Source organism: Eulemur rufifrons, chromosome 8, assembly GCF_041146395.1.
Source record: "Eulemur rufifrons isolate Redbay chromosome 8, OSU_ERuf_1, whole genome shotgun sequence".
NCBI classification, from domain to species: Eukaryota; Metazoa; Chordata; class Mammalia; order Primates; family Lemuridae; genus Eulemur; species Eulemur rufifrons.
The window spans coordinates 30,189,670-30,214,374 of NC_090990.1; the positions used below are offsets into that span (position 1 = coordinate 30,189,670).

The 24,705-nt window shown below is 37.2% G+C and overlaps 1 protein-coding gene across 5 annotated transcripts in view; it reads right to left on the minus strand.

Moving 5' to 3' along the window:
- Nucleotides 1–24,705, minus strand: part of FOXJ3 (forkhead box J3) — a 124,404-nt gene that overhangs the window by 63,589 nt on the left and 36,110 nt on the right. For 4 of the 5 annotated variants that reach the window (XM_069479802.1, XM_069479803.1, XM_069479799.1 and 1 more), the window contains exons 3-4: nucleotides 16,316–16,640; nucleotides 3,198–3,272 (exon numbers count right to left, since the gene is read on the minus strand). In XM_069479802.1, coding sequence (XP_069335903.1) covers nucleotides 3,198–3,272; nucleotides 16,316–16,640 — 400 coding nt within the window. The remainder of the gene's footprint in view (nucleotides 1–3,197; nucleotides 3,273–16,315; nucleotides 16,641–24,705) is intronic. The other variant, XM_069479801.1, reaches the window with a different exon arrangement.

Here is a 24,705-nt window from a genome sequence, read left to right on the forward strand (position 1 = left end):
ATTCTGGCCTCCCTCTCAAGGAAGATTGATATAATGGAAAAAGCACTGATCTAGGAACTAGGAAACCAAGTGTATTCTGCTTGCTCAGCATACATTCTAAAACTTTTGCTCTAATTCCAAATGACTGGGGGGCTGGGGAGTGAACACCAGGCAGTCTCTTTCTGCTAAGTGTTACTAAACTGGTAGAATATAAAAGCCAGAAGCTGCTGATGGCCATCTCTGCCACTAATTGGGCTGAAAATGAAGCCATCAGAGGAGCTAGTAGAACTAAGGGATGGAAAGAGACATTCCTGATGATACAATTTAAGAACCTGGCTCCAGTTTCCTAAAGTACCTACCCCTTAAGTTAGTTTGCATTGGGTTTCTATGACTGGCAAGTTAGTCTGGCCAATACACCTGGGTTCTAATTCCACACTGAACCTGAGCAAGTCACTCCTCAACTACTGGCCTTAGTTTCCTCTTTTATAAAATGGGCTAGATCTGAGGTTTTTCAAAGCTTAATGCAATGGAATTTTGCATTTTTTAAGCAAAAGGTAATCCTGATATCAAAAATAAAAATGATTTTAGTCACATAAATGTTATAAGATCAAATTTACATCTACTTCTGACCAAAATCAACAAAGACAATGGGTACCTAATTTTTGAAACTGAAAATAAAAATGACTCTATTATTATAAATGTATTTTATAAAATCAAATGTATAATATTTACTTATTATGACCAAAATCAATGAGAACAATGAAGTGTTCTGATAAATACAAAACTTTAAAACTGGATACTAATAGTAAAAGCTGAAAGCTTTTATTAGCCTCTTAGGATTCGATTTATTTCTTTATTTTGTTTTAGTTGCACATTATTGAGAATCCTGATTCAAAAAGAATAGTTGCAAAGAGGAACATATGTTTTCCACATTTGCCTTACCCCATATACTAGTTAATTAAGGATGGAGAAAAACTTTAACTTTTGCACAAAAGAAAATTAACCCCTGACAATACAAGTTTTTTTAAAGGGTCTCCAATTGGTTGAAATTTAGTACCTAAATATAGTTAAGTATGTGTGTTTTAATTTTGTAATAATTCCCAATTAATTTCAAAATCAAATCAGAACCAAAATATTTACAAAATATAATTAGTACCTCCACAAAACTCTAATAAAATAGATAAATCTCTGAAGTCTTTTAAAAACATTTTTTACTATGATTCATGTACACTCAGTCATACAGGAAATTGTAATGAAGGATACATAAATTCTAATTCTTTTTTATAATAAGCCTGCTTTAAAGGAAAGAAAAATTTCACCAATTCCTATTCAGGATCTTAGAGAGTTATAAATATAGACAATATTTTAAAAGACTATTATAATAATCTATTCAATCTTACTGAGAACCAACTTGATGGAGCAGATCATAGAAAGTTCTATGAAACGTTCACTACTTAAGAATGACTGCTTTAAGATACAAATGAACAACTTTTCATCTTTAACCTCAAGAAGTTAATAGTCTAGCAGAGGACACAATACATTCATTCATTCAACATGGGTGTCTCCTCAGTGCCAACAACCACTGTGCAAGCAACTGAGGCTAATACAGAGAACAATATACACATGATCCCTATCCTCATAAATTTAGACTTTAACCTAAAAGAGTTTGGAAAAAAAGAGACTACATGATTAGGTTAACACTTTTGAAAGATTGCTGGCTACTATATGAAAGTTACTATAAACTGGATGGATCAACCTCAGTGACAGACCAATTAGGAACTACTGCAATGATGAAAATGGTTATAAAGTAACAAGAATGCAAAAGAATGGGGAACAAACTCAGTTGGAAATATAGGGAAACAAAAAAGCCTCATAGAAGTAATGTTGCAGCTCAATCTTGAAAGACAGACAAGTAAAGTAAGGGCATTTGTGCAGTAAGACCACATGAATGGCATGTTTGGGAAACTTCCAGTAGTTCTTCACAGTGGGTCTTGAATAAGGTGAATCATAGCTGAAAAGGTAGATCAAAAAAAAGACAATAAAGGATATTTTATAACAGAGAAAGTAAACACCTCCAGGACACTGAGAAGTACTTTTAAGCAAGGTGTTTACAAGCCTAGGCTTACATTTTAGGAAGATTCTTCCAGGGACAGCTAGCCTAAAGAAGAATACAAGAAGCCTAACCACCCAAAAAAGAATACATGCTTGCCAACATATATTATCTCAAAGTTCTAATCTAGTAACTTATTTTGGCAAGTATGGTACAATCAAGTATTCTGAGCTTTAGAAATCAAGCAACTAGTACCAAGTTCAGGCCACATTGTAGTTGATATAGTTATTAAAACAAAAAAAGAGGGGAGTCTCTGTAGATACAACACTAAAAATGTAATGGTGGCAGGAGATAAACGGAGTGAAGAAGAGAATATAGTAACTCAGAAAGTGGGGTAATAACAGAGAAGTAATTTTATTCCTGGGTAAAAATACTTGCACTTGTTGCCAATACACACAGATCCATCCCTTATATGTAATAATTAACTAATTCATAGTGGTTCCTGACAAGCATCAAACATCAAATTTAATTTAATACATAACACTTAAGAAGGCAATCAAAGACTAGATTAAAAGCAGCAAACTACAAAAGAGGACCAGCTCTACACTAGCTGACTTCTCACTGGTTAAAAAGCAAGCTCTTGGCTAGGAGTAGTGTGGCTGACACCTGTGATCCCATCACTCTGTGAGGCCAAGGCAGGAGGACAGCTTGAGCCCTGAAGTTTGAGACCAGCCTGGGCAACATGGCAAGACCCTGTTTCTATACACAAAAAAAATTTTTTAATTAGCCAGGCATGGTGGTGCATGCCTGTACTCTCAGGTACTCAGGAAGCTAAGGTGGAGGGTCATCTGAGCCCAGGAGTTTGAGGTTACAGTGAGCTATCATCACACCACTGCACTTCAGCCTGGAAGACAGAGCAAGACTCCTGTCTATTTAGAAAAGGAAGGAAGGAAGGAAAGAAGGAAGGAAGGAAGCAAGCTAGCTCGCTCGCTCTCCCTAACTTCCTAACTGGCTGGTCCTTGGAGCATATCCACTAAACCAGGGTGGAGTGGGATAAGGGGAACTTGCTATTTCACAAAGGTTCCTAATCAATTAACTGAACAAGTTCTTAATCCAAACATGACAGACATACTGAAGAATACAACTGTTTTAAGAAGATGAATCCTACCTTTCCGGGGTCATCCTTGGATCGAGGCACTTTAAGGAAACACTTGTTTAGTGACAGATTATGTCGTATAGAATTCTGGAATTAAAGAAGAAAAGCCAAAGGGTCAATGGAATCCAAAAACCAAAATCCACCTTCAAAAACAATCAGAAACCTATATAGCTCTGTGCATTAGAATACAATTACAAATAGAATAAGCTTTTAAAATGACCTTCAAAATTTAAACCTTTCTGACTTTCAAATTATGAATGCTGCAAAGGGAAGTAGTTCTTAGAAAAGAATTTCTAGTAAATTTCATAATAATGCAATATATGTAGCATTTTAAATGTTTAAGACCTTTTAATGATGCAGGAAGATACTTGTGATGTAATATTAAATGTCAAATATAAAACTGTACATGTTATGACTTTAATCATGGTATATATTTTTTAATTTATTTATTCTTGTAGATAAGCCAGAATGCAAAATGTTAGATGTTATGTAATGTGGAATTATGGGTAATGACTATTTTCTTCTTTTTATTTTTCTGCAAAGTCCAAATGGTCTGCAAGGCACATGTATTACCACTTTTAAGTTAAAAAAAACTCCACTACTGTATTACAAAAAGCATACAGAAGCCAGTTAGATTCTCACCACAATCCATAAAAAAAGAAAACCACAAGAAAAGATACTAGCTACAAAAGGCTAGGAAGAAAATCTAGATTCCTCAATGTAGCAGGAAAGAACAGCTAATTTGAGTAGCAGGAAAGTACCCCTGGAGCCCTGGAGGGTCTGTAAAACAGAAAATCTACTCATAAGTAAGTAGGACTGTACCAAAATTCTTACAGAAAATACTCCAAAGTCCATTTCTTCTCAGTTAAATTCTCCAAAGTCTATTCCCAAATAATTCTGTTTGTTCCCAAATGGACAGTATTTGAAGGATAGGGGGACAGGGCAGTGGTGGTCCAACTGCATTTAAGAATGGTACCTACCGGGGTCATTTTTTGGCACAATGTCTGTTTTACATTTTAATATAAAATGAAGAAGGCTAACAAAAATGCCTATGTTAAAGCTTCCCCCACTCACTGTCACAATATAGGAATTTAAAATGTTTTCAAAAGATGACCATAGAACATACATTCAAGCCTATCTTATTACCAAGCAGAAATTTAAAACCTATCAATGGGAATTCCACCTTAGTTTGGGATATAAACAGCTACATAGAATAATGCTCCATGTCAAACAATGAGAAAACACTAGGTAAGCTTAAAACAAACAAACCAAAAAACTATTTTTGAGTCACATCAGAGAGCTCAGGTTGCAAGACAACCAAGCAAACCACATTCCTAAGAGAGACAAGGCTATTCAAGGAGAAAAGGGACACACAAACTGTCTCACCTTTGGCAGAGCATGGGAAAAAGAGCTGGCATTCATCCAAGCAGTTAAGAAAGTAGCTAAAATTTTAAAGGCCAAGCATGGGACAGTTTGTCCGTTTAGTGCACCAAGGGCCCCAGACACAAGAGAAGTTCAACTGAGAGCTTGTTTACTCTCAAGCCCTTCGCCATAGGTCTTTATCACGTGCTCATTAAGAAAGAATGGGGATAGGGCAGGAGACCAAAGACAGTCCCTCTTAACAGGGAAGTAGTAGCAGGGAGAGGGGAGACAAAGCCCCCAACTTTCCATACATGCTACAAAGCAAAACCTCTCACCCATAGGACTCTGACAAAGATTCACTGCTTCTGGAGGAAGAAAAGAAACAAATCTCTTCTCCCTTTAGGGAGGGATAGAAAATCCTTTTCCAGGATACAAGTGAAGATGATCTGCTGCTAGAGGAAAGGTAGAAGCAAAATCCCTTTACCTCTGAGAGAAGTGCAGGGAACTATTTTGGGTCTAGGACCCCACACTGATACCATGAAGAGGTCTGCTATAACCGAGGAGGGGGCAGGAAACTCCCACCTAAAAGTAATTACAGACACAAGACAGTTTGGCTGAGGGAAAGAAACACTGAAAAGGCCCCACCCCTAAGTTCAAGGTCTATGTAAGACTGAGGCTGGACCAACACAACAGAGAAAACCTCTTGCCTCTACCAAAAGCCTAGCAGTGAGTAACAAGCAAAACCAGTCTACTGACAGAGAAGGGGCAAGAGCTTTCAGGGAGACCCTCATTTATAATAAGGCGGGCAGAGACAACTAAAATCTAAAGACATGGAAAAATGAAAAAAATCCTACAGCACCTAAACCCTCACTCCAAGCACAAGTTAACAGAGCCTATTGCAGGAGGAATGTAAAGTCTGTGGTGTACTAAGGATAAAGATACCAGTAACAAAAACCAAATAAATCCAGCTCAACTTACTGACAGACTGACTCAACCCCCAACATGAATGGCCTGAGAAAAAAGACACTTGTCTATTTACAAGTATAAATACAATTTACCTCAATCTTTACAATTCTTCTTTACATTTATCTGGTACTTTGTCAAAAATTATAAGACATAGAAAAATAAGGAAAAAACCCACTGTCAAGAGATAAAATAATCAACAAGACCCAACTGAGAGATGACTCAGGTATTAGAAATATTAGACAAAAACTTTAAAATATCTATGACTAATATGTTGCAAGATCTAGGAGAAAAAACTGGACAACTTGCATAAAAGGATGGGGAATTTCAACAGAGATGTGGAAACTATAAGAAAGAGACAAATGTAAACAACAGAAATAAAAAACACAATCAAAGATTTTAAAAATCCTCACGTAGGCTCATCAGTAAACTGGACACAACTAGAGAAAGGCTCAGAAAACTCAAGGACAGATCAACAGAAATTACCCAAACTGAGACAAACACATGCACGCACACAAAGACTAAAAAAAACAAAACAAATCATCCAAGAACTGTGAAATAATACATATAATTCAAGTCCCAGATGAAGAGAGAGAATGGAGCATAACAAAAGTGTGAAGAAGTCAAGAATCTTCCAAAAACAATGCAAGACAATTCACATATACAAGAATTTCAGAAAACACCAAGCAGAATAAATTGAAATCCACACCCCTATATTCATTATAGTTAATAAGTGCTAAAAACCAAAATGAAGAGAACAGCTTGAAGGCAGCCAGAGAAAACAGAAAGATCACATACAGAAGAATAAAGATAACAATTACAGTGGACTTCTCAAAAACTATGCAAGCCAGAAGACAATGCCGTGACATCTTAAAAGAGTGAAAGAAAAAAAAAAAACTGTCAATTATATACACAGTGAAAATGTATCTCAAAAATGAAGACAAAATAAAGACTTTCAGACAAACAGAAGCTGAAAGAATTCACTTCAGCTGGCTGACAATATTATAAGGAAGTTCTTCAAGCAGAAGAATAAAACCAAATGAAAACTTACATTTGCAAAAAGAAATGAAGAATGCCAGAAATGGTAAAAATGAAGGTGAATTCTACAAATATTTTTTTCTTATTTGTAATGTTTTTAAAAGATAACTGTCTAAAGCAAGTATAAGCATTATAGGGTTTGTAACATATGTAAAAGTAAACTGTATGATAACAACAGCATAAAGGATGGGTCAAAGGAATTCAAAAGATTGGTTTATAAAGTTCTTATACTATACAAGAAATGGTTTAATATTTTAATGGTTTAATGGTGTAATAAGTTAAAAATGTTGCAATGGACTGAATGTGTCCTCTCAAAATTCATATTGAAATGTAATTCCCAGTAACATTTGAAGATAGAGCCTTTGGGAGGTGAATAGGTTATCAGGGATGTCCTCATGAATGAGATAAGTACTTAGAAAAGAGGCTCCACAGAGTTCATTTGCCGATTTCAGCATGTGAGGTTACAATGAGAAGAAGGTCATATATGTACTAGGAAATGGGCCCTCATCAGTAACCAAACCTGCTGACATCTTGATCTTGAACTTCCCAGACCCCAGAACTATGAGAAATAAATTTCTGTTGTTTGTAGGCCACCAGTCTATGTTTTTTTTTTTTTTTTTGTTAAAGCAGCCGGAACAAACTAAGACAGATGTATATAGCAAACCCTAGAGCAATCACTAAAAAAATTTTGGAAGAGGTATAACTAATAATTGTACATATACATATAAATGGAAATCGGGCCAGGCTTGGTGAGCCATGACTATAATCCTAGCACTTTGGCAGGCAAAGCAGGAGGATCCCTTGAGGCCAAGAGTTCAAAACTAGCCTGGGCAACATACCAAGATCCCATCACTACAAAAAATTTAAAAATTAGCCAGGTGTGGTGGCGTGCACCTGTAGTCCCAGCTACTCAGGAGGCTGAGGCAGGAGGATCACTTGAGCTCAGGAATTCAAAGTTGCGGTGAGCTATGATAACAACCACCACACTGTACCCTGGGCAACAGAGCAAGACTCTGTCTCAAAGAAAAAAAAGAAGAAAAAAATCATAAAAAATACTCAAACCAAATATAAAATAACACAGGAAAAAAGAAAGAAGCACCAAACTAGAGTTCATCTACCCATCTTAAAAGTTCAAGATGGGGCTGGGTGTGGTGGCTCACTCATGTAATCCTAGCCATCTGGGAGGCAGAAGTGGGAGGATCGCTTGAGGTCAGGAGTTCCAGACCAGCCTGAGCAAGAGCGAGACCGCAATCTACAAATAAATAGAAAAATTAGCTGGACATGGTGGTGCATGCCTTTAGTCCCAGCTACTGGGGAGGCTGAGGCAGGAGGATTGCTAGAGCCCAGGAGTTTGAGGTTGCAGTAAACTCTGATGATGCCATTGTACTCTAATCAGGGTGACAGATTAAGACTCTTGTCTCCAACAACAAAAAAAAAAGTTCAAGATGGAAGGGGAACAAATCAAGATGGTCAGATGAAATAACTATTATTTTGTTAATGGCTCAGCAGGAATTCATCATTTCAGGGAAGAGCACCCCTCTACATGGTCTTCCTCCTCTACAAAAAGTTTAAATGGGCCAGCACGGTGGCGTGTGCCAGTAATCCCAGCTAATCCAGCATTTTGGGAGGCCAAGGTGGGAGGACTGCTTGAGGCCAGGAGTTTATGACCAACTTGAGCAACATAGAGAGACCCCCATTTCCACAAAAATATGTGCACTTATAGTCTCAGCTACTTGAGAAGCTAAGGTAAGAGATCACTTGAGCCTAGGAGTTACAGGTTGCAGTGAGCTATGATGGTGCCACTGCACTCCAGCTTGGGTGACACAGCAAGATCCTGTCTCAAAAAAAAAAAAAAAAAAAAAAAAGCTTAAATGCTGGAAATCTTCAAGGTTCTGCCATGTCCTTTTTTCATTTCTACATTTGCTGCCCAGCCTATCTCATCTACAGCCATTGCTTCAATGATCATCTGTGACACTTAAATCTGTCTAGATCGCATAGATCTTTCTCTCCTGAGTTCCTAACATGTATTTCCAACTATCAACTGGACATCTCCCAAAACCCCCAAACTCAACATGTTTAAAACTAAACTCAATTTTTATGCCTCAAGTAATCTTCTTTCAGTTTTCCATTATCAATTTAAAGACATTACTACTCATATAACTGCTCCAATCAGAAACCTGTGAGACATCCTTAACTCCTCCCTCTCCCTCACCATCTAAAACAAATCTATCACCAAATCTTACTAAGCCTACCTTAGATCTACCTACTTTACTCTACCCTTTTCTGTTACTATGTCAGTCCAAGACACCAGTATCACCAAGACTAGTACAATGGCTTCCTAACTAGTGTTCCTCTTCCCCTCTCTGCCTCCCTCCCATCATTCCCCACCCTGTAGGCAGTGGTATCTTCACAATACAAATTTGATGTCACCCCTTTATTTAAAATCTTTCAATGACTTCCCATTGCACTTAGGATAAAACCTAAAATTCTTAAGCCTCCAAAGACTCTTCATAATCTAACCCTACCTTGCTATCTATACTCAACACCTTCAATGTTTTCTCTTTCTTTCTAGGTTTCCTTAAGTTGCTACATCTGCAAAGATTACTGCCCCCAGCCATGCTGATCCCCTTCACCTAAATGAATCTACTCAACTGTCAATTCACTCTTGGATTATACATCAGTTCTTCAGGGAAGCCCTTTCTGACATTCATAGATTAGGTTAGGTCCCACTGTAATAAACTTTATCACTGTGGATTTCTCATCACACTTGCAATGATTTGTTTAATGGTCTTTCTTCTCCACAGTGTATTCTCTACCAAAATATAAACAGGGCCCAGGAGGGTAAGGACTTTGTCTATCAACCCAAAACCCAGAATACAATGCATTCCATATGGTAACCATAGAACTGCTGAAAACAATACCAAAAGCATATTTAGAAATTAAAAACACTCACAGAGATACAAACGCCAAGACGTGTACATACACAAACACCCCATGAAGAAAAGAGTTTATTTCCAGACCTTATAGCTCAGGTAGTCCCTATGTCCAATAACCCCAAGAAAAAAAGCTGGGAAAGTGGAGAGTTAGAAATAATTGGGATGATTATTTAAATAACTGATCAAGGAATACTTATTGGCCTTGAAAATCCTATCCCCAAAAGCAGTTTCTCAACACTACAGTTTACCTGCAATAGAATCACTTGACATGTACTTTAATGCAGATTTCTAGGTTCCATCCAAGATGACTAATTCAAAATCTCTGGAGTTGTGACCCAAGAGTCTGAATTTTAAAAGCATTCTAACTAATTTTTATTTTAAACTTGAGTTTAAATTGCTACCTTCAATCCAATCAACCACTATATTCCTATTTGTATCTTTAGTCTACTGTGAGAGTCCTGGTCTCCACCACAACCCCCCCAAAAAATCAATATATTTACTCATTTGTTCTATCCTACCATGCAAACAAAACAGTGTTAGAATTGCTTCTAACTTTCTAACTTCTTCCCACCCAACTTCTTTTCTTTTTGGGTTTTTGGAGGTAGAAACTGCCTCTAGTGAAGTTCTACTACCAAAGACAAATCTACTAAGTTAATGATTTCTTTGTAATTCTTTTTGGCCTTGGAATGTTATCACATGAAGGTGTACAGTCAGAATGCTCTGGTCAAAGTTTTCTTCAATTATTTTTTTTTGTATGGTTATGTTATTAATCTGATATTGTAACAGGCTTATCTGACTCTGCCCATAATTGGTTTTAAGGGGTGTCCTTTTTTCATCCCTTTTGATTTTCTTTTTTTAAGTATATAGAACATGTACATGGTTCAAAGGTCTATATAAAAACTATATAAAAATGTATACTCAAAATCTTATTTCCTTCTATATCCTTTCCACCTCAGTTCCATCCATCCCCTATAGGTAGTTATGTTTATTACATTTCTAGTTTATATTCCTAAATTTCTTTTTTATAACAATGAGCAAATACATAATGTATTATTTCTTTTTGACTGACATAAAAATTAGCTTAATATACCCCCCACACCACTTTTATAGTTTTCCTTCTTTTATTACCCTAAACTTCAATAATTTAATAGGTTAACTTTCCTCAGTAAAGTGAACAGCACAAAAATTTAAATTTCTTTTCCTCTGGTTCAGAATACAAAATCACTCAATTATGGACTATTCAAGAGTTATATTTAATATGTAATATCCCTTCAATGCCCTGACACAAAATGAAAGGGAGTTTTAACTTAATATTAAAATTCTTTTTGATTCTCCTTAAGGAACCATAGCAACGTTTTCTCATCTGGGTGGCTTTTGTTGACTGCATTTCCAGAAAGGTGGTGACAGTTGCTTTAAAATCTTTCTCCAATCCTCCCTTCAAACAACACAAGCTAACTTCTCAAGTTCTAAATGACCTCCCATTTTCCCCTATCCCATCTCTCTCCATACCTAAAGAAGAAATAGTGAGCAGCAGACTGTGGGAGTACGCTAAATCTAAGGAGAGTGAATAGGAAGTAAAATAGGAAAGCAAAGACCTGTACAAAGAAGATAAACCAGTTTCCACATCTCCATTTCAAAAAATATTCAAAAAATATTTTTATGTTTACAAAAATAAAGTTAAAAGTGATCAATGACAAGTTCTAGGCACTCAATACTTTAAAACTGGATGGAGGAAAGTTTTTTTAAAAAAATAAGTATGAAATAGCAAACCCTGGAAATATTAAGCCTGCCTACAGCAACAGATGGGATCTTTTAGTTCTAAGAGCAACATCATCCTTCTCCACCCATTCCCATTTCCCCCTCTCCACCTCTCTTCTGTTCTTTATATCTAAACCATGTATCTTCCAGTTGAAACTGTATTACTATACTACTTCTAAAGCAGTTTCATACCACTGACTTGGGCTGGCCATCAGCAAGAAATTATCAGCAGACTGGATTTGGCACTCTTAAGTGGACTTCATCAGAAGCTGGGGTTCGACAGGTTAATGAGGAAAACAACTGAACTTTATATACTATTCCCTAAAATTTGGACCAGCTCTTTAGTTTGTTATTCATATAATCATAGGATCTCCATATTCTCGCTCTATCCCAACTCTCTACCAGGAACCTATATAACCAAAGTGTTTCTTAAGAACTCCTAAAAACACCTCCCCAAATCTTACTCCTCTTCAAAATACAGCTCAATTCCCACTTCCCTCAATAGTCGTCTAATGATTCCCCCCTTCCTTATATACTTACTCTCTATATCACTTACTTTAGAACATCATCACACTCTCCATAAACTCTCATTAAGTGAATGCTTCATTTAACACTTTTAGATGTGCCCAATTAGTCAACTATTTATAGCACAACACTCTAGATTTCTCTATCATAGACCTTTTTACATAGCATCATAATTACTTGTTTATATGTATCCTCCTCATCTAATAAAGACTGTAAGCTCCCACAGGGCCCTGTGCTAAGCTTCTTAGTGCTGCCAAAGCCTAGCACACTGTTTCACAAGAAGAGTTAGCAAACAAATTCTTTTCAAATTAATGAATGAAAGACTAAATTAGCTGAAGAGAAGAGGCTATGATCTAGACCAGAGATTCCAAATTAGTAGTCCACAGGCTGAACCCAGCCAATAGATTTATGTTTGGCCTATAGAGTGTTTAAGAAAATTGGATTTAATTGACAACATTTAAAAACTTGGAAATTACATATAAAATCTAGATTTCTTGCTTTTTCTTACAGGGGCAGTGGGGAGAGGGAGTTGGAAGATCTGCCATGTGTCCTAAAAAGCAACAATTCAATAGAACATAGCTGCTCATTTTACATTAGATACACAGTCTTCAGTTCAGCATCTTTTTTGCTTTACTCATTTGTCACCCGTCTGGCACCAGCAGGCATTTAGGTTTACAACCAATGATACAGACCCATGAATCCCTGGTAGGCTTACTAAGCCACTTATTCAAATTTTGGCCATTTCTACTCCCTAGCCACCATGTTTTTCCTTGGCCAAAACAAGTTTATCAAAATTTTCTTGCCTTCCCTTATCCCAAATCTAAACAAAAAGAGTCTACAGTGCCCAGTGGTAAAGCCAGAAAACATGGCTTAAATAGATCATGACTACTTGCTTACAGAATGATGCTTTGATTCATGGGTCAACTCTTACTATGTATTTCCTCCACTGAAATATTTTATTAAAGTGGACTTTTAATGAAAGTATACTGTTAACAATCACTTCTCATACTGAATCACCAGTTAAGAGAATTTATCTTGGCAAATTAAGTTCAGTAAATATTTATACAGCTTTTGCAAAATTACGGGCCCTATGTAATGGTTAAGAACATGAGCACTGAAATCTCCGAATCTACCAAGCCTAGTACAAAATCTTGACTCTCCCATTCTCTAGCTAAGAAACTGTGCAAGTTACTTATCTAAGCCTCAGTTTTCTTATCTTTAAAATTTATACAATAATAGTATCTACTTCATAAGGCTGTTGTGCAGCTTAAAGAGACAATGGCGTAAGGCACTCAGTATAATGCCTGGCACACAGAAAATAATAAAAGCAATTATTTCAGTATTAGAGTGCAGAAACAAAAACTAATGAAACAAGATCTCTGAATAAAAATCTCTAAGTTCCACAATAATGCTATTAATGAAGCATACGGTAACACCTAAGAGATTAATTCTATAGGGAGAAGAGAAATAACACAGAAGATGAAATATAGGTAATGCCAATTGAAAAAGGGCAAAAGAGAGAAACTCCAAGGAGAAATAAGAGAAAAATAAAAGCTAGAAAGAAATCAAAGTGCTTACTTACAGGGAGAACTAGTAGGCTGGAATGGACAGAAGAAGAAAGAATACATGAGAGGAAATTAGCAAAAATAAAGCAAGAAAGGAAAGCTGGGATTAGGATTCATGCTTTCATTCAAACTACACTTATTGAAGCTTACTAAACAGAAGCACTGTGTGCTAAGGCATGGAAGAAAGGAAGAGATATAAAAAGTTCAATGAGGCACACTCCCTTTCTCTTAATTAAAATACTTGACTATCTGACATAGCTCGTGATACATCATTAGTGCACAATCAATCAATAAATGTCTCTAATAAATTTAGTCAAATGAAAAAGACAAAAGTGTTGAGGCAGGAAGCCTTATGAAAAACTAAAGAGTAACTACCATCTGATGATAGACCTAAAGCCCTATAAAAATCCCCTTCTTCTACATGTATGCACACATCCCCGACATGGCACACAATTGGGTAATTCCTATGTAAGAATATGAATATAATATGCACAGAGACAGAAGTAAACTGAATTATTTGTTGTATAAGATAAATTAGCTAGGTGACTCAAATTTGATGATATATCAAAAGACTACTTTTTTTTTTTTTTTTGAGGCAGAGTCCCGCTCTGTCACCCTGGCTAGAGTGCCGTGGCATCAGCCTAGCTTACAGCAACCTCAAACTCCTGGGCTCAAGCAATCCTTCTGCCTCAGCCTCCCAAGTAGCTGGGACTACAGGCATGAGCCACCATGCCTGGCTAACTTTTTTCTATATATTTTTAGTTGTCCAGCTAATTTCTATTTTTTCTTTTTTTTTTTTTAGTAGAGACGGGGTCTCGCTCTTGCTCAGGCTGGTTTCGAACTCCTGAGCTCAAAGGATCCGCCCGCCTCAGCCTCCCAGAGTGCTAGGATTACAGGTGTGAGCCACCGCGCCCGGCCAAAAGACTTCTTAAAGAAGTGGTTAATTCCAGGGCAGGGGCAAGAAAGGTACAAAATAACCCTGGAACATCTTGTGATGCCAAAAAGCAAGAAAGTGCTAAACAAATAAAAAAAAAAAATAGGGCCAATATATGACAGCTCCCAATGGCCAAAGCTGCAACAATTTGAATGACAACAATAGCACAAAGAATAAAATAAATATCTGAGTGTGTACTATTATAAATAAATGAATTAAAAAAAGCATAAAAAGGAACAATTTTTTACATAAGATTACCAATTTATAAATGTAGAATGAATGAATGAAATCAGAAAATCACCATTAGGAAATAGTAAAAACTGCTATACTTATGACCTACCAATGAATGCTAAAATTAATGAGCAAAATTTTAAGAAGGATCAAGGTACAGTAAGTCCTCACTTAACATCCTTGATTGGTTTTTGGAAACCGTGACTTTAAGTGAAATAGTGTTACAGCACATACCTGAATGTCACTTCATTATAAAGTTGATGAGGGGAAAAAAAAATTGGTTTCATTATATGTCATTTTGCTTAAAGTAGTAGTTTCTAAGAATCTAGCAATGACATTAACTGAGGACTTACTGTATTTGCATACCCTCAAAGTATCCCCCCAAAACATTTTATTATTTACAAGTGATAAATAGTAACTTTACAGTAGAGAAAACTGGCAGACATCCCCTTAACCAAAGAATCATGCCCCTAAATAATAAGACATACTGACATCAAGCATCCCCTGATATGATATGCAGAGAAGGTCACATCATCTCTGTATTGTGCTTCCCAAAAATGCATTACCTCAAGTTAATCATAAGAAAACATCAGATAAATCCACACTGAGAGAAATTCTACAAAATATCTGACAAGTACTCTTCACAACTGTAAGGGTCATATAAAACAAGAAAAGACTAAGGAATCTTTACAGATTGCAGGGGACGGAGGAGACATGACAACTAAATGAAATGTGGGACCCTGGATTAGATCCTGGGACATAAGAGGACATTAGTGGGAAAACTAATGAAATCTCAACAAAGTCTGCAATTTACTCAGTAGTTAATAGTAATGGTTCAGTCAACAGTATTGCACCAACATTAATTTATTAGTTTTGATCATTGTACCATATGTTACACTGTATATGTAACATAAAATATTAACATTAGAGGAACCTGATAAAGTATATAGCAGAATCTTTTACACTACTTTTGCAACTCTTGTGTAAATCTGAAATTCTTTCAAAATAAAGGTTAAAAAAAAAACTTGGCAATTGCAAAAATGTGGAATCAACCCAAGTGCCCATCAATTCATGAGTGGATTAATAAAATGTGGTATATGTACATCATGGAGTACTACTCAGCCATAAAAAAGGATGAATTAATGCTTTTGCAACAATTTGGATGGAACTAGAGACGATTCTCCTAAGTGAAGTATTTCAAAAATGGAAAAACAAATACCACATATACTTATTATTAAACTGGAACTAACCAATGAGTACAAATGTGCACAGAGGAAAGTAAACCTCACTGCAAATCAAGCAGGGGGGAGGAAGAGAGAGAGAAGGGGCACAAACCTACCTAATGGGTACAATGAACACTATCTGGGTGACGGGCACACCTATAGCTATGACTCAAGAATTACAAAAGTGGTCCATGTAATCAAAAACATTTGTACTCCCTTAATATTTTGGAAAAAAAAAATCTTGGATGATGAACACAGTACTAGTTACAATAGTATGTTGTTTTTTTACCTTAGACTCACGATCAACTTACCTGAACTGTGGGTAGGGTTTCTAGTGAATGCTACCTTACCTCTGCTCTTACTTCATGCTATGTCAGTCCTATAATATAATAAAGCTCTAACAAACTACTAACAGTCTACCAAAAATAAAGTTATTCACCTCAATTTAAAACATTTAATTTCCATTTTTGGCATCCTAAAAATAATTAGTGATCAGTATTTCATCTTCAATTATATGAGTTTCCACAAGCTTTATTTTAACAGAAGTCAATATTGTCATTGCTTACTGCATAACAGTAATAAATAAAATTCTTACCTTCCAACCACTGCCAGCCTCTCTATAATATGGGAAGTTATCACAAATCCACTGATAAATCTCACTTAAAGTCATTTTCTTTTTGGGTGAGCTATTAATTGCAAATGTAATGAGGCTGGCATAACTGTATGGAGGTTTTCCATCTTTGTGCTGTTGGACTTCTTCCTGGTCCAGAGTTGTATTTGGGTCAAGGAGTGCATTCTTCTTAGAAATTCCTGTTCCATGTGCATTTTGAGTAGCATCAGATTTTTGGATGGCTGCTCTCATGGTGAGCTGTGGTAACCAGTCCATAGATGTTAGGCTGCTCTCCAGTTCAGATGTCATCCTGAAGGTAAATAGACTCCTTAGTCAATATCAAGGAAAGAACCCCTGCTTCTCAAAATATCCAATATTCACAAATCTAGGAGTTCCAAAGTGAGGGAAAGCCTGAGTTAAATCTGGAGGAAAAAGATTGAGTATGTTAATGAGCAAACCAAATTATTTAAGGAGTCAACATTTCCAATCTTTTTTCTTAATTTTTTTCCTCTCTAAAACATAACAAACTTGGTTTTAAAATGTTTAAAATACAGAACAATACATACACACTAAGTGAAGCCAATCTTTATAAAAAGGACTATCACTTTAATAAGGCAACAGGCTCTTGGTATGAAAAACCCCACTAGCACTCCGACTCTTTACTCACCCACATCATGAGCCCTTAAAAACTTAGGACTATACATCTGGCATTTCTTTTACATAAATTTTAGGAGAGTCATACAAACAAAAGAATACCAAAAGTAAGGTGGAGGCAAGAGGTCAGAGAAGCAATTGAGAAATAAGCACAGGAATCTGCATGGAGGAAAGAAGGTAGAGTTCAAGCAGGTGGGAGGTAGAAGAGTAAAGCAACACAGACAAGAATAGCAAGGAGACAAGCTAGCTGGGGGAGTTGACCGAAAAGAGGAATGCAAAGTCAAGGACACTGATGAGCAAGAGAAAAGGAAAATAGGCAGTACCGAGCAGTTAACCTTTTTAAAAACAAGTCCAGGAACAAGCTAACAAAAACTAATTAAAGAACTGTGAGTACAGAATATAACATACTAAGTCACATAAACGGTCAGCAAGAAAAGCAGCATTAAAAGCTCAAGGACAGGCTTGGGCAAACATCCAGTGATTTGGATTCTGTAATGTATTTCTTTCCAAGGCTGAAAAATTCAGACCATTACCACCCAAAGAAAGAAAACTAAATCTGCCAGGTTAACATATATTCTAGGAAAGGGAGGAAGATGCTCTAAGAATTGAAGATAAGAATATAGAAACAAAGGTTGACATTTCACACTGGAATTGCTAACTTTAGCAGAGGCCTCAAATCCTTGTAGCCTGGGATCAAAGCAGCAGGGATAGTGACCCTGACAGTAAAGTACAGAAGAATGAAAAGACTACTAAGTAATATCAAAATAAAGAGGGGAAAGGCAACAAAATAAAAAAATTAAAGTACCTCAATCAAAAGAAAACATTTGTAGCTAAGAAAATCCTATATAGCCCTTCATCCCAAATAGCTCCTGACCAAAAGCAACCTAGGGTATCATGCATAGGAACTGAACTTCTGGAATGCAATACAGAATTAACAAAGAACACAGGCTTTGGAGTCAGGAAGACCAGAGTTCCAAGCACTGATTCTAGCAGTTACTAGCTGTGGAATTGTAAAAATGTTAATTATCTCTAAACCCTAGCTTTCTCATCTGTAAAATGAAATAGTAATAGTACCTACAGTTAAAACATTACTTTGAAAATTAAATGTAATAACACATGCATAGAAGAAACATTCAATGAGTGTTAGTTAATGACATTAGTCTAGGAGTATCTTGGGAGGGTACTAATACATTGTCAAGTAAACCAGATTAAGCAAAAGCAATTAAAAATCAGGAAACGGCCATGAGGATTCTATCTGCATTGCCAGTAAACAGAGTCTTATTGTCTTGTTTTTCAGATATGTTGATCCACAATTTTATTTTTCTCATTTTCTCAAATTCCCTCCCTCTCTACTTCACGTATTCCTCTGAAACCCAAACTTTAAATTCCTCTACAAAGCACCTTCAGAGATCTTGAAAAACAAAAACAAAACAAAACAACTTACCATTCTACTCTACAATCTCAGGCAGAAATGCTGTTTGCAGCATGAAGTAAGTTATAAGGACTTGTGGAATAAGAAGATAGGATAATTTAGAGATCACACAATGTCAAAAGACTAGGGAAAGCATCCTAGAGATTAGAGACTAATCCCCTCAATATAAAGATGAAAAACTGAAGTTAAGGTTCACCCAATTTCACATAAATAATTACCAGAACTAAAACCAGAGCCCAGATTTCCTGATGCCCAATGCAGCAGTTTTGCTACCATACCTCATCTATAAAATGAGGATGATAATTAAAGTAGTACCTACCTCACTGATATAAATATTCAAATCAGTGTCAGGTAAATATTAAGTACTCAATATATGTTAGCTACTGGTGGTGGTGGTGATATTATTATTCACATTTCATTCAATAAACATTGGCTATTATTATACCATGCTGTCATCCTATTTACCTCAATCAAGTCTCTACTGCGTAGAGCTTTATTTTGTTCAAATTCCCAAAGCAGCTAGTTACATGCATTTTCAAAGTTAATATAAGAACATGGGCCGGGCACGGTGGCTCACGCCTATAATACTAGCACTCTGGGAGGCCGAGGCGGGAGGATCCCTCAAGGTCAGGAGTTCGAGACCAGCCTGAGCAAGAGCGAGACCCCGTCTCTACTAAAAATAGAAAGAAATGATCTGGACAGCTAAAATTATATATATAGAAAAAAGTTAGCCAGGCATGGTGGTGCATGCCTGTAGTCCCAGCTACTTGGGAGGCTGAGGCAGAAGGATTGCTTAAGCCCAGGAGTTTGAGGTTGCTGTGAGCTTGATGCCAGGGCACTGTAGCCCGGGCAACAGAGCGAGACTCTGTCTCAAAAAAAATAAATAAATATATATATACATATTATATATATATGAGCATGATCCAAATTGGAATATAATTGTTGTTGCAGATGCCCCCTACTAAGAACCATCTTTACCTTCTGTTCCCTTCCACCAGTGTCAGTAATAAGACTTTATGAGTCTCAGTTATATAATGTAAATATATAAGTAGGTATTTACTACATATTATAACATATTTAATAAGAATTTATAATTACACATGTACACAGAACTACGCTAGTGTGTGTATATATATACACACACACACACACAGACACATACACAGAAGTATGATAAAATTCCTGTCCTCTAGGAACCTATAGTCCAATTAGGAAGGTCAGACATAAGAAAGAACTAAGGCTAGGAGCAGTGACTCACACCTGTAATCCTAGCACTTTGGGAGGCGGACAGAGGAGGATCACTTGAGGCCAGGAGTTCAATACCAGCCTGGGCAACATAGCAAACAAAAATACAAAAAACAGAAAAATTAGCTGGGTATGGGGGGGTCACGTAGTCCCAGCTACTTAAGAGGCTGAGGCAAGAGGATAGCTTGAGCCCAGGAGTCTGAGGTTACAGTGAGCTATGATCATACCACTGCACTCTAGCTGAGGCAACAGAGCATAACCCTGTCTCAAAAAAAAAAAAACTGAATGAAAGTGAGCTGGGCTCTGGACACTATACAGGTTCAGAAAGGGGAGAAAACAACATGGACTGCAGCCTTAAGGGGTAGAGGGGGAAGAACTTCAGCTACGTCTTGAAGAAAGTTAAGATATAAATAAGCCGAAAAGAAGAAGGTCCCTAGTCTTCAAAGGCATCATGTGTAAAAATTATTCTATTATTGTGCTTATATTGGTTAGTTCTGCTAGAGCAGATTTTAAGTACACTATAAAATATCTCAAATTTAAACTCTAAAGAAAGTGGAGCTTCTGTTTTGTTTGCAATTTATTAAATTTTATATACAGTATTCTTGGTAGTAAAGCAAAAAGTGCCTTCATTGTTGGTACTTAGGCTGGTGGCTGCAGTGGTTCTCCATTAAGTGTGGGGAACACAAAAGATGACCATTAGATTTGGCCAGATCACTAGTAACTTTAGAAAGAAACCTATTAGTGGAATGGTGATGACAGAGGTCCACTTGTATAAGAGAACAGATGGTGATAAATTTAAAAACAGCATGGGAGGCTCTGAGGAATCTGGTTATGGAAATCTGGTTAAGAAATGTCAGGCCCTCATTACCTCACCTCATTCCAAAAGCTTCCTAGCTGGCCTTCTGGACTCTGATTTCTCTCTCACCACCCCTCCCTGCTAATCATCTCCAGTCCATGCATACACTCCAAGAGAAATCTACCAGCAGTGCTTTCATATCATCATGCCCAAACACTTTTGATGGCTTCCTTTCTCATATTACACTAAACCTAAACTCCTCATTTTCAACTACTTTACCTTTTATTAATCTTGTATTAATCCTTCCCTAAATTCCTAGAGCAATTATAACCTCAGTTAGGCATTTAACATGTGGCTTCATATACATAACTGCATCACATATTTAAGCTTTCTACTTTCACCTCCTCTCCCCACACCATTAGGGATACTGACCATACATTAGTACTTCTGATGCCACATAATATCAAGCCAGGTACAAGTATCTCAAAAATAACATAGTAATTGGATAAGGAATAAGAGCTTTCTTTTCTAGAAAGTCCTTTACTTCTCACTCTGCCTGGTTGGCTTCTACTTTTGCTTCAAGACTCAGACCAAACACTTCCTCCTACAGAAAGCCTGGTCAATCCCCTCTTTCCATCCTCCATCTCCTAAACTGAACATGACCTTGCTCCTATAGAATATAAATACCTCTATCATAGGATTTATACAAAACCATAATTATCTTTATCTATCTCTCTCCCACAAGACTTTGATCTCCTTAAAAGAAGGAACTTTCATGACTGAAATAGTGATTGTCCAATGAAAGTGTGGGTGTACTCCTCCCCAAACAAGCAAAACCACAACACATTTAAAAGCTAAAACGGGCCGCGCATGGTGGATGTAATTCTAGCACTCAGAGAAGCTGAGTCAGAAGGATAACTTGAGGGCAGGGGTTCAAGACTAGCCTGAGCAGCCGGGCACGGTGGCTCACGCCTGTAATCCTAGCACTCTGGGAGGCCAAGGTGGGAGGATCCCTCGAGGTCAGGAGTTCGAGACCAGCCTGAGCAAGAGCAAGACCCCGTCTCTACTAAAAATAGAAAGAAATGATCTGGACAGCTAAAAATATATAGAAAAAATTAGCCGGGCATGGTGGTGCATGTCTGTAGTCCCAGCTACTTGGGAGGCTGAGGCAATAGGATTGCTTGAGCCCAGGAGTTTGAGGTTGCTGTGAGCTAGGCTGACGCCACGGCACTCTAGCCCAGGGCAACAGAGCAAGACTCTGTCTCAAAAAAAAAAAAGACTAGCCTGAGCAACATAGCGAGACCCTGGCTCTACAAAAAAATAGAATAATTATCCAGATGTAGTGGCGCACACCTGTAGTCCCAGCTGTTCTGGAAGCTGAGGCAGGAGGATCACTTGAGCCCAGAAATTTGAAGCTACAGTTGAGCGATGATGCCATCACTGCCCTCATGCTCGGGCAACAGAGAAAGACTCTATCTCCAGAAAAGGAAAAAAGAAGCTAAAGGAAGGGGAAAAAAAGAGAAGACTCAACAGCATAAGGTAAAGGTACTCATTGGATGAAAGTCCATAAGGTATTTTTTCTGTATAAAATTAAAGGGTAAGGAGCATCAAGACATAACAATTCAAAACTAAATCATGACATAGGGGTAAGGGAGGGGGTTCTAATCCCACTTTATGAAACATTGCCACTAATATGATCTCATATACGCTTTTTCCCCCTATTTATTATTTGTACATATTCATGGGGTACAAGTACAATTTTACTACATTGATATATAGCAATGTGGTGAAGTCAGGGCTTTCAATGGTGCTGTGAAAATTGGATTGCCATATGCAGAACGAAACTGGATTCCTATCTCTCATCATATACAAAAATCAACTCAAGATGGATTAAAGACTTGAATGCAAGACCGGAAACTATAAAAAAATAGAAGAAAACCTAGGGAAACCTCTTCTGGACATTGGTTTAGGCAAAGAATTCATGACTAAGACCTCAAAAGCACAAGTAACAAAAACAAACAAATTGTACAATTAAATTATGAAGTTTTTGCATAGCAAAAGAAATAATCAACAGAGTGAACAGACAACCTGCAGAAAGGGAGAAAACATCTGCATGCTTTTTAACTACTTTAGGACACTGTTTGGCCTCCCTCTGCAACTTTCCTAAATCCCAAAGAGTAGCAAACGCTTATTCAGAAAGTTTTCAAGTTGCAGCAGTACCAAAAAGGGGGCCAAATAGGTGGAGATATTGTTGGCTCCCTAAATGAAGGTAAAAGGAAGACACGAAGGAAAACAAAAGGATTAAGAATAGTAAGGGTAATGACGTTGTGACCCAAGTATTACTGAATCTTCCCACTCCATTTCTGGTACTTGGCATTTCATCTTAAGACCTGGCAGCACATGAAAAATTGAGTAACTGACAACTCAGAAGAAATTCTTGTAACTACCATAGCAGTGATTCTTGGATGCTTTTGATCCCGTGCATCCCTGGAGGTCAATATGTGCTATCTCTCCTATTACAGTGTCTCAGCACTCAAAGAAACCAGAAGCAGGGGCTCTGGCAGAGACCACTAACTGCCACCCTAATACCTATTATTACCTTCTTCCTTGGGAATAAATCCCAGTTTTATTCAGGATGGCATTGTGCCTTTTGTCCTTCTGCTCTCTGGAATGTGGAAACAATAGCTATTGCTCTAGCAGTCACCTTGTATCATAAGGTGATCTTGAGAATGGAAGCCACACAGGGAGGAGAGATGAGAGCAGACAAAAAGCAGCTGGGTCCCTCATTTTTTGTGTGTGAAATAGTTTGTGAAGCTACCATTCCATCCCTGGACTGCCTACTGAAAGGGGAAGCCTTGCAAAAATAAGAGGAAAATACCTAAACGTACAATTTCCCCAGTAACAAACAGTTAAAGATCAATCCTACGTGTTGTCTAACTAACAGGCACCCTGCAGGAGTTCTGTTTTTGTACAACTTCTGAAAAACCTGAATGAATGGAAAAGAGACATAAATCTCTCACATCTCCTGCGATAATCCCTTCTCCAAGGAAAGGCAGGAAACCAACTCTTGGACTTTGACATCCTTGCAGTTTTTGTTATCTAATGCCACTTTTGTTATCAACTGACAGCCATCACTATTTTTTCTCTTTGTCCCCATAAAAGCAGCAATACACTTGGCCTCGCTGATGGCACCCCCTTCTCTTTCTTTGGGATGCCACGCCGTCTCCCTGTTTTCTTTCCCACCTCCCCTTTCCCTTCCTCTCTCTCTCTCCATCCTTTAAAAGGATAAAATACTTCTTTTTACTTTTATATATTTTAATTTCTGTGTGACAAATCTTTCTCCACTCGCTCCACGAGCACCTACTGGCCTTTCCACCCTAACACCTACCTTTCAGACTTTTTATTGTTTACTATAAAAGCGTCTTTATCAGCAGGTCAATGCAATTCCTAAAATATTTAATAGAAAATTTGGGATATGACAGTGGGGAGGTATAAGTAACAGAACCTAAAATAAAGACACTCTCTTAAACAGGAGTTAATGAGTTAATGAACTCTAATATTGCAGGTTGGAAAGCCAGTGACAAAGGATTTGCTCAAACTGTCATCTGTGGAATTTGGAAAGCAAGCCATATACCAACTACAGCTAAAGCAAAAAGAAAAATATAGGGAAAATTTAGAATGTTGGCGTGTGTTGGCTCTTTCTTGCCACTTAACACAAAGTCCTCAAGAGAAATAAATTCTCATTAGAGCTTCATGCAGAGATAGACAACATACAGATTTGCTGAGGGAGGTAACTCCCTGCCTATGACCTGCAATTTAAGCTAAGAGTCCTATAATTTGAAGTCTTGCAAGGCTGAAAAAAATACCAACTACTTCAGAAGTCCAAACTGAAACAGTTCAGTACAGCTACAAAAGTGCAGCCTTAGGGGTAAAGAAGAGTGATGCCTTGTCACACAAAGGTAACTTTGTAAAGGTGTTGTCTTTCCAATCAAAACTATTGTTTCAAATGGTCTCACCCGAGAATCTAAAAGAGATCAATGAAAACTTTGAAAGGGGAAAATATATTCTTTATTTCCACTAACTTGTAACTGAAATTTAGCATTTCCTTTAACTGGGAGAGAGAACAACAAATCATGGTATCATTAACTGTACCTGGGACTTTGCCACCAATAAAATTCACAAATGTATTTATAACAAATGTATAACAAATGTTGCAGAAATCTCAAATTTTTGTTTAAAACATTGAAT